This window comes from Balaenoptera physalus, assembly GCF_965194825.1.
Source record: "Balaenoptera physalus genome assembly, chromosome: 1".
NCBI lineage: Eukaryota > Metazoa > Chordata > Mammalia > Artiodactyla > Balaenopteridae > Balaenoptera > Balaenoptera physalus.
Window position 1 is genome coordinate 98,599,043 of NC_138882.1, and position 18,830 is coordinate 98,617,872.

Below are 18,830 nucleotides of genomic sequence, written 5' to 3' on the forward strand. Positions count from 1 at the left end.
AGGTGCTGAAAGAAAAAAAAAAAAAAGCAAGAATACTCTACCCAGCAAAGTTATCATTCATAACTGAGGGAGAGAAAAGAGTTTCCCAGAGAAGCAACTGTAAAAGAAGTTCATCACCAGTAAATTGGCCCTGTAAGGAATGTTAAGGGACTTCTTCAAATGGAAAAGAAAAGGCCACAACTAGATACAAAAAATTATGAAAGAAAATTCTCACTGATAAATGCAAACATAAAGAAAAAGGCAGTGGATCAACCACCTATAGCTAGTATGAAAGCTAAAGGACAAAAGTAGTAAAATAATCTACATCTAAAATGATTAGTTAGGGGTATGCAAAATAAAAATATGACATCAAAACTATGATACTCCCACAAAAACAGACACATAGATCAATGGACCAGAATAGAGAGCTGAGAAATAAATCCATGCTCATATGATCAATTAAGCTATGACAAAGGAGGCAAGAACACAGAACGGGGGAGAAAAGAGAGTCTCCTCAATAAATAGTGTTAGGAATGTTGCACAGCTATATGTGAAAGAATGAATTGGGCCACACTATCTTATTGCATATACAAAGCTAAATTCAAAATGGTTTTAAACACTTGAATGTAAGAATGTAAGACCTGAAACCATAAAACTCCTAGAAGAAAGCATAGGCAGTCAGATCTTTGACTTAGATCTTAGCAATAATATTTTGGATCAGCCTCCTCCGGCAAGGACAACAAAATGGGGGGTGGGGGAGGAAGAAAGAAAGAGAAAAAAAAGAAAGAAAGAAGAGAAAAGAGAGAAAGAAAGAAAGAAAAATGGAGCTATAGCAAATTAAAAAGCTTTTGCAAGGGGAAAGAAACCAGCAACAAAACAGAAAGGCAACCTGCTGAATGGGAGAAGACACTTGCAAATCATATATTCAATAAGGGGTTAATATCTAGAATAATAAAGCACTCATATAACGTAATATCAAAAAACCCAAACAACTTGATTGAAAATGAACAGAAGGGGCTTCCCTGGTGGCGCAGTGGTTAAGAGTCCGCCTGCCAATGCAGGGGACACGGGTTCGAGCCCTGGTCTGGGAAGATCCCACATGCCGCGGAGCGACTGGGCCCGTGAGCCACAACTGCTGAGCCTGCACGCCTGGAGCCTGTGCTCCGCAACAAGAGAGGCCACGATAGTGAGAGGCCTGCGCACCGTGATGAAGAGTGGCCCCCACTTGCCGCAACTAGAGAAAGCCCTCACACAGAAACGAAGACCCAACACAGCCAAAAATAAATAAATTAATTAATTAAAAAAAAAATGAACAGAAGACTTAAAATACATTTTTCCAAATGTAAATAAATAAATAAATGAATAAGTAAATAAATATGGCCACCAGACACCTGAAAAAATGCTCAACATCACTAATCATCAGGAAAAAGCAAATCAAAACTACAATGAAATAACACCTCACACCTGTCAGAATGACTATTATCAAAAACCAAAACATAAACGGGACAACTACATGTAAAAGAATGAAATCAGAACACTCCCTAACACCATACACAAAAATAAACTCAAAATGGATTAAAGACCGTAATGTAAGGCCAAACTCTTAGAGGAAAACATAGGCAGAACACTCTATGACATAAATCACAGCAAGATCCTTTTTGACCCACCTCCTAGAGAAATGGAAACAAAAACAAAAATAAACAAATGGAACCTAATGAAACTTAAAAGCTTTTGCACAGCAAAGGAAAGCATAAACAAGACGAAAAGACAACCCTCAGAATGGGAGAAAGTATTTGCAAATGAAGCAACTGACAAAGGATTAATCTCCAAAATTTACAAGCAGCTCATGCAGCTCAATATCAAAAAAACAAACAACTCAATCCAAAAATGGGCAGAAGACCTAAACAGACATTTCTCCAAAGAAGATATACAGATTGCCAACAAACACATGAAAAGATGCTCAACATCACTAATCATTAGAGAAATGCAAATCAAAACTACAATGCGATAATACCTCACACTGGTCAGAATGGTCATCATCAAAAATCTACAAACAATAAACGCTGGAGAGGGTGTGGAGAAAAGGGAACCCTCTTGCACTGTTGATGGGAATATAAATTGATACAGCCACTATGGAGAACAGTATGGAGGTTCCTTAAAAAACTAAAAATAGAACTACCATACGACCCAGCAATCCCACTACTGAGCATATACCCTGAGAAAACCATAATTCAAAGAGTCATGTACCACAATGTTCATTGCAGCTCTATTTACAATAGCCAGGACATGGAAGCAACCTAAGTGTCTATCTCCAGATGAATGGATAAAGAAGATGTGGCACATATATACAACGAAATTTTACTCAGTCATAAAAAGAAATGAAATTGAGTTATTTGTAGTGAGGTGGATGGACCTAGAGTCTGTCATACAGAGTGAAGTAAGTCAGAAAGAGAAAAACAGATACTGTATGCTAACACATATATATGGAATCTAAAAAAAAAAAAAAAAGTGGTCATGAAGAACCTAAGGGCAAGACGGGAATAAAGACACAGACCTACTAGAGAATGGACATATATACACTGCCTGTGTTTCAAGACTATTCTACAACATGCCCATTGATTCTAAGTTGCCTTACAGGTTTTCCTTTGAATTCCTGTTTTGATTGATTTAGCCAGAGCTGGTGTCTGTTGTTTGCAACCCCACAACTCCAACAATTACTGTCTTGGTCAGTGGGGAAAATACTGCATGTTCTGTGAGGTTGGAAGTGAATGGAAGCTGTTGTCAGAGTTACGGGAATCTTTCTGCGAAGTCATCATTGTCATCAGGAATAACAGTCCCTCTTCATTGGTTTCTATGAAGGGTATTTTCTGTCTTGTTCTGACCCTGCTCTGCTGACTCCACCCCTGCCCCCTTCCCCAAGAGTCTTTATGGGCCATCCACTCTCATGTGCCACCAAAGGTTGGGCAGCTGCTCATTAACATACACTTTAATAACAGTGTAGCAGGTGCAGTTGGCTGTCTAATAACTATTCTCCCTCCTTCCTCCATATTTACCAACAGGACTTTGATTTTGTTCAGATATGGGTGGCCATGTCCTTTAGAGAAGAAACACATCAAGAACTTGGGTCTTGGATGATTGTGCTGAACACCTGAATTAAGCAGTGCTGATTAAGCCACCTCTTCTGGATTTCTTTTAATGAGTGTTAATACGTTTTCATTTTGATTAAATTGCTTCTAGTTGAGTTTTCTGTTGCACCTAAAAAATGCAAATAGTTAATAGTCATTATATTTTTGAGTACTTACCCTTTAAACGCTCTATTTAAAGTAAGACTTTTAATAATCTGAACACTCAGAAAGATAATTATTAATATTTTAATGTTATAGGTGGGAAAACAGGTTCATAAAGATTAAGCAACATGATCCAAGATTATATGGTCTGTCAGTCAGGGTCCTAAGGAAAACAGATGGTATACTCAAATTAAGATAATTTGAGGAGGGTTCATTTACAAAGAGAGTAATTATGGAGTTTTGGGAGTGGTGTAGGGGAATCATAGAGCTAGTGTAGGAAGCCAGGGCTAGAAGAGTGGAGCTGTTACAGGGAGAGGTTACCTGAAACTAGAAGAAGAGATAGTCAGGTCGAGCAGTCTTCCTTGAGAGAAGCAGTGAACCTCGAAGGAGAGTTATGGTTACCTTGATGTGACTTCACAGGGAGTGATCCCTAGGGGAATAAACTCCCTGACCTCACTCTCCTTCCTCCATCTACTCTTCTGTCAGGCAGAGCCCACTGAGCTATTGGATGTAGTCCAAACAGACTAACTTGCAGAGGCAGAGAGCAAGGTGGAGAAAGATGGGGAGGTAGAGGGATAATTGGAAAATATCGGTGTGGTCCAGCCTGTTTGCCCCCTACTGTCCTCTCTTGTCCGAAATGCAGGTCAAATGTCATGACCTCAACACAAGAGATGCCCAAAGTTCCATCAGCTATTTATCATAATGGGATGATGTTCATTTGTTCATATTTTCACCTTAAACTTAAACAATTAGCCATCAACAGTGTCCTCATATAAAGTAACAGGAGGGAAATGGAAAGATAAAAACAAGTAATATAAAATATAGCTGTTACAATCCCTGCTTCTATAACTGGACACAATGCCAGTTGCCTCTTTCTAAGCCAGAGTGTGCTCCTTGGCTGTGCTTTTTCTTAGCTCATTCATTCCAAAGGCAGACCATTTAATTGCTGGTTCTGGGGCTACAAACATAAATCAATCACTTATCCTCGCTAAAAGAGCTCACTTTGCAATAGTTGAAACAGTTGTTTAATTTTAAATCTAGGCTAATAAGGGGTAAGTAGATACCTGATCTCTGGTTTGTGATGAAATTAAAAGAACAAGAACAACAATGAAAGCAACTCTGCTTTAACTGGGTTTTTTCACCCTTGGGATTATTAATTATCAATACTGGATAATTCTTTGCTGTGGGAGGCTGTCTTGTGCCTTGCAGGGTATTTAGCACCATCCCTGTCTTCTACCCACTAGGTACTAGTAGCACCCCTGCCCCCATCGTGACAAGCAAAAATGTCTCCAGACATTGCCAAGTGTCCCATGGGGGTGATTTATTGCCCAGTAGAAAACCACTGGCTTAAACGGTAAAGAAAGAGGTCATTGCATGGATGTGCAATGACATTTTTATCTGTCTCCAAGTAATGGTCATTTAGTTAGTTGGGAATTCTCTTTTTTGTTGTTGTTACAAATAAACCTGCAGTGAACATACTTTCTTTGTGTATTTGGGCAGATATGTCTGCATGGTAAATTTCTAAAAGTGAAGTTGCTGGGTAATAAGATGCGTTTAGGATTGTGGTGTTCTCAAAATGTCTTCTAAGGAGATTGAATGAATAGTGTTACCTTTACTACTTTATTAAAATATTCTTTTTTGAATTGCCTCAAGTTTTACACTTAAATAATATCTAAGAAATCATGGGGTTTTTGGATAATTACATTTTCTAACACACATTAAAAAATAAGCACATAAATATTAAAATTAAAAAATCCTAATGTACAACCCAAAATTATCTTTTATATTAAATATTGGGAAACAATGCTCTAGTCTATCTCCTTCATTTTAGAGATGTGGTAAAGCTGTTTCAGGTTTACACTGATCTGGAGTCAACACTATTTTCGTTCTTATGTTATTCAACCAATTGCTTTTGTTCGAATCATACTTCTCCAATTCTTCCACATGAGAATCATGAAAAATTTGGTCAAATGCTTTGTTAAGCCCACAGCCCTTCATGTCTGTGATCTTGCCTTCATCTAGTTGAGTGTTGTAGAATGTGGAATAGGTTGTGCTGCAGTGGGGATTTCTTCAGCAAGCCAACTAAAAGGTATTGTATGTGCCTTTTCTCATTTCATGAGAACAGGCTGAGCATTAGGAAGGAGTGTTTTCTACGTATCTGGGTGGGTGTGTAAAAATACAAAGCAACGGTTGTACTTTTGACAGCAGGAACCCAAGGAGGAGGATTGGGAGTGAACAGTGCGACATGGCACAGTGATTTTCAACCTGACCCTCACTCAGCATTTCACTATTCATCATCTCCTACACACAGAGGCTTAGTTGCCAATTCTTTGGCACAGTCATCCCTGAATGAAGCAGAGGTCACTCCTGGGCATCCACTGTTATATCTTGCCGTTCTTCTCAGCATCATTAGTCACTTTTGAATGTATGGAAGAGGGAGGTCTGGGATCTAGCCTTGCCCACTGCAGCAGACTAGGAGCCCAGAACACTGAGCCAGGTGCAGATAAAGGAGGTTCAGTTGCCAGGCAGATTTGGCCCTGTGATGGGTACAGCATGAACAGCTAGTGCCCCTGGAAGGAGTCTGGGTGGAAGGGCGCAAACCTTGTGGGAAATCTCAGTGATGTGGTAGCTGGGGGGCAGGAAGTGGGGTGAAGGGAGGCTCAGAAGCAAAGAGAGACAGGCGTTCACATCAGGGAGGTCTTTAAAGACAGGCAGTATGGCACCAGAAGCCTGGAAAGAATGAGTCAGGACCCAGGCCCTAGGAACCAACTGTGGTGCCTACAATTTATAAACCAGGAGAAATCAAAGCAGAGACCCAGAAACAAGAATTAGGGCACAAGGGCTAGGAACTGGGAAACAAGTAAGAGCTTGGTCATTAGAGTCAGAAAGCGCACCAGGGGTAATCTACCAATGGTGTGAGATGTTGCCAAATCTGATCTAGCGTTGCATTCAGGGACTTAATTATCTCCTGATTCAGGTTAATATTATCTGAAGGTATGGAGGGTGGCATTGAACATGCAGATGGGACCTAATGATAGTGCAGAGCAGGAACTGGATCTCAATCCTGTTTAGAAACAAAACTTATGTGCTTCCCTCTGCACTCATCCAAGAGATACAAGAGAGACACACACACTGGCTCTGGAGGATGTGATCCACGTGCTCACTAGACTAGAAGCTCCTTGAGCAGAAACTGTGTCTTCATCACCACAAACATAGGGTGGCTATCAGGTCCTGGCCCGTGCTCAATGAATAATCATTGAGTACATAAAGGAAGGCAAAGAGGGCTGAAGAAATGGAGCCACAGCCTCTGTTGGATGGGGTATTCCCTCAGGCTTTCCCAAGTTTCAGTGAAATATTCTTGCCTTAAACGTTCTATACCATTGTTTATACTTATTGTTTTTATTCCATGATATGCAGGCAACCTGCTGATACAAATTAAACTTTCCTAGTTTCTTCATATTGGAAATGAAGTGAATTCAACCACTAGCCAATGTTATTTGCCAGTGTCATTTATTATATTGATATCTGGTTAGCACCTCAGTGGCGTGTGGATTAGGTCAGCTGTGTGACTCTCCAAGAGGACGGGCATAGTGGATACACTGAGAACATCCAGTTTCTGGTCCCCCATGATTGAGGTTCACACCCTGAAATATGGGACCTTCTCATGGTCTGAGAGCCTCTGTAGCAGAAAAGAAAGCTGATGGATCATTGGAGTATAGACCTATGTTATTTATCCTTCATAAATTGTTGTATCCTTCATATTATTGCTGTATTATTGTTGTATATTTTAAAAATCCAGGTGTCCAGAATTGGATTCATTATATTCCTTAGGTTCATGACACTTCTCATGACAGTGTCACCATTGGCTCATATACTGGCTCAAACACTGTTGGCTCATACAAAAATTCAGATTTTTGTCTTCTCTTGAGAAATTGAAGAATCCTCCAAAAGATTGGTTCTATTTCACTCCAAGGCAGAAATTAGTGGCTACTCAGAGTGCTGTCCCTGTTCATACCAGTCTCTGCTGTCTCCTGACCAAGAGGCTTCATGTTAGTTGAAGTGTATCACTGAGCTTGAACTGTTATTCTTCCAATTAAGTGGAAAGTGAACTATTCTATTGTGTCCACTACACTGATTTACATTACCTGCCTGTCAGCATTTGAGTTTGAGAACCCTGCTCTCGGGGAAACTCTTATGGTATCACTAATACCTGCTACCATTGACTGAGCCCTTACTATACGCAAAGCACTGAACTAACAGTTTTTCACACATTATCTCTTTTTTTTTTTAACATCTTTATTGGAGTATGATTGCTTTACAATGTTGTGTTAGTTTCTGCTGTATAACAAAGTGAATCAGCTATATGTATGCATATGTCCCCATATCCCCTCCCTCTTGCATCTCCCTCCCACCCTCCTTATCCCACCCCTCTAGGTGGTCACAAAGCACCGAGCTGATCTCCCTGTGCTATGCTGCTGCTTCCCACTAGCTATCTATTTTATATCTGGTAGTGTGTATATGTCAATGCTGGGACGAAGTGACACATTATCTCTTTAATACGTATAAAACCCTATGAGGTAAGTTCAAGTGTTATCTCCGTTTTACAAGTGTGGAACCTGAAGCTCAAAGAGCTAAGTAACTGTCCAAGGTGATAAAACTTCTAATTTTTGACACTAGGATTCAGACTTTGGCCTGCCTGAGTCCATGTCTTGTGCTTTTTAACTTTACATTACACAGCTTTCCTAAACCACTAATCTTAAAACAATAGAATTACTGCTGCCCTTCAGTGTTTCTTCCTCATACTCAGTCCACGTGGGGCTGAATTCCAGGAGGAGGGGCTGAGTACCACCCTGCCCTCGCCAGGGCCCATGGTGGACACCCACTCTGTGCCAGTGTCAGAGGAAGTTGTTGCTTTGTTGGATCTGAGAGCTATAGCTCTGCTGGGCGGGAGGACAGGAGATGCTGGGGTCACTGTGATTCTGGGGCAGCTGCCCATTAATCACTGTCCCTGGTTTTGTGTGTGTTTAGCTGGGCTATCCCAGTGCTGTCCCAGGGTCATACCTGGGGAAGCACATATAAAGGGGTTCCATGTCTAGACCTACAGCTCTCAGAACATGGAGATGGGGAAGCTGCTGCTGTGGGTTGTTGAGTGTGGTGGGTTCCAGCCCTGCAATGTCTCTCAGTCCAGGGGTGCCAGGCTTCATAAGCTTGTTGGTGCCTAAGAAGCATCCTGGGACTCAAGGGCCTGGATTAGGTAGAGGTGAGACAGGACACAGTGAAGGGCCAGAGGGGCCCAGGGAGGAGAGATTAGAGCAGTGGTTGTGCTCTGGCAGCACATGAAACATTTTTATGCCTGACATCCACCTCAGACCAATTCAATCAGAATCTCTGGGGGAGGACCCAAGATAACACGACTTTTATTTTATTTATTTATTTTTTAAAACATCTTTATTGGAGTATAATTGCTTTACAATGGTGTGTTAGTTTCTGCTTTATAACAAAGTGAATCAGCTATACATATACATATGTCCCCATATCTCTTCTCTCTTGCGTCTCCCTCCCTCCCACCCTCCCTATCCCACCCTTCTATGTGGTCACAAAGAACCGAGCTGATCTCCCTGTGCTATGCGGCTGCTTCCCTTTAGCTATCTATTTTACGTTTGATAGTGTATATATGTCTGTGCTACTCTCTCACTTTGTCCCAGCTTACCCTTCCCCCTCCCCGTATCCTCAAGTCCATTCTTTAGTAGGTCTGTGTCTTTATTTCCGTCTTGCCCCTAGGTTCTTCATAACCATTTTTTTTTTTTTAGATGCCATATATATGTGTTGAACAAAAGAGCAAAGAGTCCAGAACTCCTAGTCTGAGCATGGACCTCTTGTGCCATGTTAGCTCAGAGATCTTTCTGGAAGTGCTGGCCCTTGGCTCATGTTCCCTCCCCTAATCTGTTCAGGCAGAGAAAGTCAGTGCCAGGACAGGGTGTCAGGACTGAGCTGTTACCCACGAGGAAATAGCAGAGGGACAGTGCCTGGCCAGGGGCGGACCATGTTTTCAGAGGCCAAGCTGGCCTGGGACTGCTCTCTCCACCCCAGGCTGTGTGCTTGTTTCCATCTGGCAGGGGGAGTTGTGGTTTGCAAATCCTCCCTGGAGCCTGAAGTCCCCGTTCCTGGGTATTGGAGCCCTGTGCTGGGAGGGCCTTTAAGAGGCTCTGAGAGTTTCAAAGACCTGCCTTCCTTTCCTCAGTCACATCCACTGTGCCCTCCACAGGGTGCAAAACAAGGGGTCTTGTAAAGGAGGCTGAGGTTGTGGCTGAGGCCAACACTCCTGGCCTCACCCCTGGTCTCCCTGCAGGTTCACCACGATGCTGTCCACATTCGCCAACCGGGAGAAGTTTGTCAATTCAGTGATAGCCCTCCTGAGGACACATGGCTTTGATGGTCTGGACCTCTTCTTCTTGTACCCTGGACTCAGAGGCAGCCCCAGGCATGACCGCTGGACCTTTGTCTTCTTACTTGAAGTAAGGCTAGCCTGGCAGCTCCCGAATGCAGAAATGATTCTACTTTGATCATATCTGGGCTCAGGGCACAGGGGAAGCCTAAGGCCGGGGACAAGGGCAAGACAGCGGTAACAGAAGGTTGTTTACTGCCATCACCTGCAGGTGTTGGACAAAGAGCTGCCTAGCAAGGGCCCTATGGTGGCTCTTTCTCTCTGTCACATCCGGACCTTGGCCCAGCCCTCCAGCCTGAGTGATGCCTTCTCCTTGCAGCCTCTGGACTCCCTCCGGTGGGCTGTCTGAACTCTGCTCCTGGGCCTGCTGCCAGCCTTCTGTTCAATGACTTACCACATTGGCTCACGTCCGCCTTTCTCACGAGCCTGTGGGCAGGGCCTGTGTCTGACTCTCCTGGCTCAAGGGGCTCCATAAATAAAGGTTTCTTGGATGAGTCTTGTTTTCCCAGACTCTGCTTTGTCTGGTTCTCGCGTCTGCTTGCTTTCAGGAAGGAGGCGCAGCTCACCATGCATCCAAGGCTGCTGCTCTCTGCTGCTGTCTCTGGGGACCCCCATGTCATCCAAAAAGCATATGATGTGCACCTTCTGGGAAGGTGAGTAGGTGCTGCCTTGGTGGACAGGACATTGGAGGGAAGGAGGCATCTCAAGCTCAGAACCCCAGAGATGCCCAAGCACTGTCCTTGAGCTTTCCAAGTTCCTGCCCTGCTGTGAGTGCACCTTTGGGAGGTGGGCTGATCAGGAGCATGGGTGGGGACAAGGATTATTCCATTATATTCTGGGCTTTGCTTAGGAGATCAGCGGGAGGTGATGTAGTACCAGTCCGCACCACAGCATCCTCTTGGGTAGAGATCTATAGCACCCATCGCTGGGTCTCTAGGAGAGAATCCAGTGGTCTGGCCTCTGCTGTCCCAGAGTCCCCTGTAGGCATTCACTGGGTGCCAGATAGCTGGTATCACATAGACAGATTAGTTGCCAACTACTGGCACTGCAACAAAAATAGGAATGCCCAGTCAGGCCCAGTTTTCAGAGCACAGGACACGTCTTCATGCAAATGTTACAAAGCCAGGCAGAGAGTCATAACTCTCTGGACATGCCGGCTCTGCACTAATTTTCCCAAAGCTCAAGAATCAAGTATTTACAGATGTGAAAACTGAGGCAGATGCAGAACACAAGAGCTCTTGGGTGTTCCTCTGCGTGATTACAATTAGGGAGAGTGGTTTCAATGTGGCAGGAAAGGTGAGAACCCAGTGGGGTGAGTTGGCTAGTGTTGGTCTTACAGCCAGGCAGGACTGAGTCCAACTTCACCCAGCTGGGTCCCCTTAGACAAATTAAATAACCATCTGAGTTTCAATTTCTTCATTTTAAAATGGAAACAATTGTGGTACTTAGGGCATTGGCCAGATTAAAATTAAATTAGATAATTCATGTTAACTTCTACACCTGTGACCTGGTAAGGCTCAATTACACTTTGTCATTTGGAAAGCTTTCAGGAAGAGATGGGTTTCAATGGTTCCTTGAATGGTAGAAGGACAGAAGCTCTTTTATGCTGTGGGTCAGAACTGCTTACACATGACGATTTATGCAGACCTCTCTTGCACTTGTATCAGCCTGAATGCCTTTGTTTTCTGTTCTGACCCCTGCTCACTCCCTTGGATACTCTCAGCATGGCATAGGTCCTGATGCACCGCTGTCCCTAACCAGCTGTGTGTTCCAGGGGCAGCCTCTCAAGTGGAGGGCACAGCTTGGGCAGTCCCCACAGGCAGAAATGGCAGGGAAGTTGGGTGTCCAATGTTCAGCTAGTTAGCTAGTTAGTCCTGTGATGATTGGACTTGGAAATCTAGCTAGCACGATCTTCATATTTCCTCTTCCTGCCCCATACAGACACCTGGATTTCATCAGCGTCTTGTCTTATGACTTACATGGAAGCTGGGAAAAGTTCACAGGACACAATAGCCTGCTGTTCTCTATGCCCAAGGACCCCAAATCTTCGGTAAGAAAAAGAAAGCTCTCATGTGTCCCAGAAATCTGTCCCTGAGTCAGGCCATTGGCTCTTGGTAAGTAGGAGGGTTTTGTATTCTTCTTACCTGCAGGCATATGCCATGAACTACTGGTGAAACCTTGGACACCCCCTGAGAAGCTCCTTATGGGGCTGCCCACTTATGGATGTACTTTTTGCCTCCTCAAAGCCTCTAAGAATGAGTTGTGGGCAGAAGCTGTGGGACCAGCATCTCCAGGGAAGTACACCAAGCAAGCTGGCTTCTTGGCTTATTATGAGGTGACAGGAATGGGGACCTCTGTCTGTTAGTTAGGGCTCCCACACCCCAGCCCATGGCAAGAGCAAGGACAGGGAGAAAGGCAAGAGTGAGGGCTAGAGACAGGACAAGGAGGTGGTTTACTGGGGCAAGGGAAACCCACTCTCTGGGATATTCTCTGTTTCTTCAGGGGAAGTTATTTGAGTCATTTGTAAGGGATGAGGGACTGTGTGGAGTCTGAATGGAAGGGGACAGATATTTTACCCCTTAGAAGAATCTTAAATGATATTTAAGTAAATCCTGACTTTCTATAGGCCTATTTAAACATAATTAATATTTGCAATATATAAATGTGTGTATATATATATATATACATATATATAATTTCAAACATTTGCAAAAGTAAAAGAATAGTATAACTTCCTCTCACTCACCCTGATTCACAAACACCCCTCACCCAGCTTCAAGAAATAACCACTCATGGCCAATTTTGTTTCTTCTCTGCTCCTTGACTCCTTCCTTCTCACTAGTAGATTATTTTGAAACAATTCAAAGACTCCCCCATCACAGATTCTTTCTCCTGTAGCTCGATTCCACTCCCTAATCCCCATCTCAACAAAACTTGCTCTTGAATGGAGGAAAGAGACATGGATCTAACAGAATGTGAAACACAAGAGAAGATAGTAAGAGTCACTGAGTGTGTGGCCATAGTACCTGGGAATGTCTTATGGCACAGGTAGAATCCTGATGGGCAGCAATGACAAGATAGGAAGGACCTCTTAGGCAGAGAACAACAGGCACATAGACACAGGTGTGTAAGGGCACCAGAGGGAGAGCTGTATCTTTGCCTGTGGTAGTAGTGGAGGTGTTGGTGTCCCTCCAAAATGCTCTGTGCTGGCTGCCTGGAGATGTTTCCCTGTTAATCCAATGAAGCATGGTTATGAGTGATGACATAGTTGAGGGAGTGTTCTTGAAGGACATTACGGGTCAAAGAGATTTTGATAACACATTTAATGAACCCTCCCAAAAAATCACTTACATATTAACTTCTGCAACCCAAGTTGAACATGTCTATATCTTTACAGCATATGGTCTCCAGCTCAGTGCTGTATACCCAGTCCACATGCAGTGCTTCTTTAATTGTAATAACCTAGTTCTCCCTGCCTTCCAGATCTTTACATTTATTATAGATTCAAAAGTTAGCTTACCTAGATGGGGAACTTTATGTTGGTTTTAATAAGCAGAGGAGATACTTTTTAATGGAAAGTCTTTGAAAAAGATACAGGTTTGGTCCAGAGTCAGGTTTGTTACTGTAGTTTAGTATTGACATTATTTACCACACCCTGGTTTGGTTTCTTAAGGATGTCACCCACTCCTTGGTTCTCTCCCTGTTTTTCCATCACAGATATTAGGGGAAGGAATGTGCAATAGCAGAAATTTTGAAGAATAGAGAGGAGGTCCTTTGTGAGTGGCTGCCCTACCCACTCTTCAGTCCACCTTCTCCTCACTCCCTCGTAAGTGATTCTTGGATTCTTTAACACTGGGGGAGAAATGGTATGTCTGTTGGCGTTTCTCTCCATCGCACGTCACAGAACTGACCTCTGTTCTGATGCTCCTGGCAGATTTGCTCCTTCATCTGGAGAGTGAAGAAGCACTGGATTGATGATCAGTATGTCCCATATGCCTACAAAGGGAAGGAGTGGGTTAGCTATGATGATGCCGTCAGCTACAGTTACAAGGTGAGAACTTGTTCCTTTCTTGCTCCAGCATAGAGTTTCCCTCTGCTTCCATGAGGCCTTTGTCTGTACAGTGTGTGAGTGTGTGTGTGTGTGTATGTGAGTGTATGTGTGTGTGTATAACTATAATACTGGCAGGTTAACTTGTTAGCCTGTAAGTAGAAAAAAATCTCGGAATCTTCATTTTCAAACTTAACAATTATGGGGTTCATTCTTATTTAACGTTTGGGGAAAGTAAATCCCAGAAAGAGCCAACTGATTTGGCCAAGTCATGGAGCTGCTTGGATATGACAGACTGTATCTTTTCCATCAGCCTTACAGAAAACACTCGTAAAGTAATAATAAAACCTTGATTCAAGGCTAAACATCTGCCTTTTAGTCATATCTGAGGTTTAAAAAATCATGGATAAAAGCCTTTATTTTCTTATATGTGTAAAGTGTACAATATTATCTGCTCTTCTCCTCCTTTCTAGCATCACTACGGTATAAGGTATGTTGATGTGATTTTTAAAAAATGAAGCAATATCTATCATTTAATATGATGATAATGGTGATTAGCAGGCTGGGGAGCCAGACAGTATTTAACATTTATGAACATTTACTATGTGCAAAGCATTGCTCCAAATATTTTACATGTAGGAATTAAAAAAATTTTTTTCAAATCGTGGCAAAATATACACAACATAAAAGTCACCATTTAACCCATTTTGTTACAGTTCAGTAGCATTAAGTACATTCACATTGTTGTATAACTATCACCCTTATCCATCTCAGAACTTTCTTGTCTTCCCAAACTGAAACTCCACACCCATTAAACAACTCCCCATTCCTCCCTTACGCAGCTCCTGCTAATCCCAACTCTACCTTCCATCTCTATGAATTTAACTACTCTAAGTACTTCTATGAGTGGAATCATAGTATTTGTATTTTTGTATCTGGCTTATTTCACTTACATAATGTCTTCCAATTCCACCCATGTTGTAACATGTGCATGTAGGAATTCTTTGGATCCTAAAAATGTTGGAAATGTTATTATCCATTTTTTTTTTTTACACATGAGGCAACTAAGAGACATAGCTTTATGTAACTTTTTTCAAGATCCCATAGCTGATAAGCAGTAGAGGCTAGATTCAAATACAGACTACATGCCTAACCATCCTGCCATATTGCCTTCTGAGAGCCCATCTGTTTTTGCCATTGTACCTAGTACAGTGGGTTGACTGACTACTGCTTTTTCAGGCATTTTCCATAAAGAGAGAGCATTTCGGGGGGGGCCATGGTGTGGACATTGGACCTGGATGACGTCAAGGGCACTTTCTGTGGCACTGGCCCTTTCCCCCTTGTCTACACATTGAATAATCTCCTGGTGAAGGCTGTTGAGTAGCTATGACCTGGAAACGGGTTGGCTGTTGCACACCCAGCTACTGGTGCGTGCTTTCTGTTAGATCTAAAGGCTTTGGTGAGGCAACATGACACTGAAAGAGGAGAATAAGCTTTGATGACACGTTAGTCTGCTTTCTAATCTTGGTTTGAATGCATGCTCTATTAGATCTCTCTGAGCTTTTTTTTCTCCATCTACAAAATGGGAGTAATCCTTATACTCAGGACATGATACAAACTAAATGAGATATGGAATGAAAACATGCTGGCTCATAGTGAACACAATATATGTTAGTTTATGTCTCTATTTCTTTTTCCTGTTTTCATGGGACAAGAGCCAGAAAAGGAAATTAGGTTTCTTTTTGATATCTCTTTGATAGTAGAGACTGCCTTGGCAGTTAGGAGATGGAACCTGGCATGCTAGAGCTGCAACAGTCTTGGAGATGGTCTATAACCCTCATTTTGTGAGGAGACTAGGGCTCAGAAAGATAATACATCAAGTCAGAGGTGGAAATGGGAATCCAACCCAATTCTTTACGAAATGCTGTCTAGAGCAGCTTCCTTGCCCTCAGCCTTGTTCCTGGTGCCTCCCACAATGGGGGACACAAAAGGGTTCTCCTTGAGGATTCCACAAGTAAGAAATAGGCTTTGGGGGCAAGGTCTTGCTCAAGGTGCAAAGGTCAAATCAAGGGCTTAAGCACAGAGAACTGGCAGACTCGTCCTTGAGGTTACTCACCAGAAATGTAGCCGACCCACTGAGTGCCCATGGGCCCCTGGGATCATGTTACCATGATGAGGTAGGGGAGCAGGGTTTCTATGTATTGAGATTTTATCTATTTCCTCAAGTGGGTGCATTAGGAAATCCTCCAATTCTGGTTTGGGAGCAAGTACTTCAGCCCTAGAGTGGGTCTAGTCCTGCCAGTAATAGGATGGGAAGGAAGGGGTAGGAATTTCATCCTTTTCTGATGATTTCCTCTAGAGTTCAGCTCAACTCCTTCACCAAAATTTTGGCTCTCAACTGCTGTGAATTCTTCAAGAATTGGCCCTGAAAGCCTGACTGTGATCAAGGATTTGACCACTGATTTGGGGATCTTGCCCCCAGGAGGAGAGACTATGGCCACTGAGACCCACAGAAAGGCTGAAACTAGGACCACAGTCCCCAGAGGTGGGCTTGTGACCCCTACAAGGGAAACTCTGTCCTTTGGAAAGCACCCTGTAACTCCAGAATGGAAGACTGAGACCCCTGGAGAGGAGACCATGACCCCTGTGGGCCACCAGGCTGTGACCCCTGGAGGGTTAACTGTGGCTCCTATGCATCTTCAGACTGGAGAGAAAATCATGCCCCCAAGAAGGAAGGCTGAAGCCCCTGAGAAGATGACCATCCCCTCAGGAAAGATGACAGTCACCCCTGCTGGGCAGACTGAGACATTGAAGAACTTGGTGGTTTTTATGGTCTTAACTGGTCTTGGCTGGTTTTGACTGAAATGGCTCAGGCATCTTCAGTCAGCTAGTGGGTTGGGTTGGGGTGGGCTGGTTTATCATGGTCTCACCTGGGCTGACTGAGGTCTCTTTGCATGAGACCTTGCATTCTTCAACTGACTAGTTTACATGGTTGTGGTCTCATTGTTACTAGAAAGCAAGTGAGAAATCTGCAATAGACAATTAATTTTTAAGTCTCTGCTTGAATCGTGTTTACTATTGTTCCATTGGCCAAAGCAAGTCAAATGACCAAACCCAGAGTTAGAATGGCAGGGAATTATCCAAGTGGATACAGGGAAGCATAAATAAATTGGAGGTTATTACTGTAATAATCTGCTTTACAAACTTAATGTTCTAGTATTTAAGAGAAGCTGAAATTAGGGTGTGTGAGTATGTGTGTGTGTGTGTGTGTGTGTGTGTGTGTGTGTGTGTGTTTCATGGAAGTCTATTGACTTCAAAGCATTGGCTAAACTGTCTGCGGCTGGATATGTCTATGGGTAGTAGTCATGCCCCCTGGACCAGGGTGCTTTGATCCGGCAATTGGATCAAAGGGTTCCATGTTTGTATTAAGGTCTGATGGAATAGAAATGGGTTGACATTTCATTCTGGACACTGGATTGTCAGATTTCTTCTCCTACTTGTTGTATAAATCTTACCTTCATCTCGTTAAAGGTTAGGGATTATATATTTAATTGGTCATTCTTAGCGTACAGAAAAGAGATAGAGGTGTAGCTTTTCCCACCCGTTCCTATATGGACAATAAATATTTCTGATGAATCTTTGTGATTTTTTGTCTGTCCCCTTCTCTACATGTGCTTTATTCAAGGATGATGTGCCTGACAGTTTATATTTATCTATGTATTTTTAAAATCTAATTTATAAGCTTCCTGGAATTTATCTTTTAGCTGTAAATTGGTTGGGACTTCTAACTTCACCATCTCTCTCACAACATAGATCAATGGGCAGTCAAGGTCCTACCCTGGGGACTTCCCTGGTGGTGCAGTGGTTAAGAATCCACCTGCCAATGCAGGAGACACGGGTTCGAGTCCTGGTCCCGGAAGATCCCACATGCTGCGGAGCAACTAAGTCTGTGCGCCACAGCTACTGAGCCTGCGTGCCTAGAGCCCATGCTCTGCAACAAGAGAAGCCACCGCAATGAGAAACCCTCACACCGCAACGAAGAGTAGCCCCTGCTCGCTGCAACTAGAGAAAGCCCACGCACAGTAACAAAGACCCAATGCAGTCAAAAAAATAAATAAAATAAAAAATAAATAAATTTTAAAAAAAAAGGTTCTACCTTATATTGTTCACAAGAGGAGGGGAAGAGAGGAGTTCAATATTGAGGTCACACCTTCTCTTGTGAATTTATTCCGAAAGTGAACTCATTCTGCAATGAAACCTGAGAAGTGTTGGTTTTATTCTGGGGGGCCATGGACCCAGGTAAATATTAGGATTTTTACACTATGAAATATAAATAAGGACAGATATTGGGGGCAAATAGCAGACTTTGCCATACATCTGCCCTTTGGCCATTCAAATATCTGTGCAAACCCTTTGTTCATGTTTAGAAACCACATATTATCTTCCTGGATGATGACTCCAAAGTTTCTTCAGTTACTGCAACCAGCTCAAAGGCCAGGGTTTTTGGGTGGTACACAGTCTTTGTGATTAGGTCCAGATATGACCCCTCCCATGGCCTGATAACTTACAAACTATAAAGCAAATTGTTTTCATCTCTCCCAATAAAAATTCCCTTTGGAAAAATAAAAGAATGGAACATTGCAAAGATCATATCCTGTTGGCTATGAATTACAAAGACTCCCTCCTTGGCAGGGCATGAGTTCCGTAGTTAGTCCACCTGTCAGTCCCTAGTTCTCTCTGAGAAGAATCTCTTGTCCATTTTAGAGAGGAAGTAGAGCATGTGGTTAATGTGTGTATCCAGAAACAGACTGTGTTTCTTCTGATCTTGGCTTTTATGTGACCTTGGATACGTTACTTACTTTCTTCATGTTTCAGTTTCCTTGTTGGTAAATTTGAGAACTAAATGTGTTAATTAATACACTTAAAACACTTAGAAGAGTGCCTGGCACATGATGTGCATCCCATATTCCTGACTGCTTTCTTGGAACCTTTTCTTGCCCATTTTCTCCATGACCACATTTGAAGTAGGCGTTGGAGAGTCTACACTTCCAATGGGCTGTGCAGTTTTTGT

At 42.9% G+C, this 18,830-nt stretch overlaps 1 protein-coding gene and 1 pseudogene across 2 annotated transcripts in view; one reads left to right on the forward strand and one right to left on the reverse strand.

Annotated features, from left to right (window-relative positions):
* LOC309645959 (proteasome subunit alpha type-3 pseudogene) overlaps positions 1-18,830 on the reverse strand; it is a 452,949-nt pseudogene that overhangs the window by 419,609 nt on the left and 14,510 nt on the right. The gene's annotated exons all lie outside the window — the stretch shown is intronic.
* OVGP1 (oviductal glycoprotein 1) lies at positions 9,626-17,018 on the forward strand (the record flags this gene model as incomplete). Its single annotated transcript, XM_082452747.1, is given in 7 exon segments — positions 9,626-9,781; positions 9,923-10,047; positions 10,221-10,364; positions 11,653-11,761; positions 11,862-11,880; positions 11,883-12,046; positions 13,646-17,018. Coding segments are annotated over 7 exon segments (867 nt in total). The 3' UTR covers positions 13,796-17,018.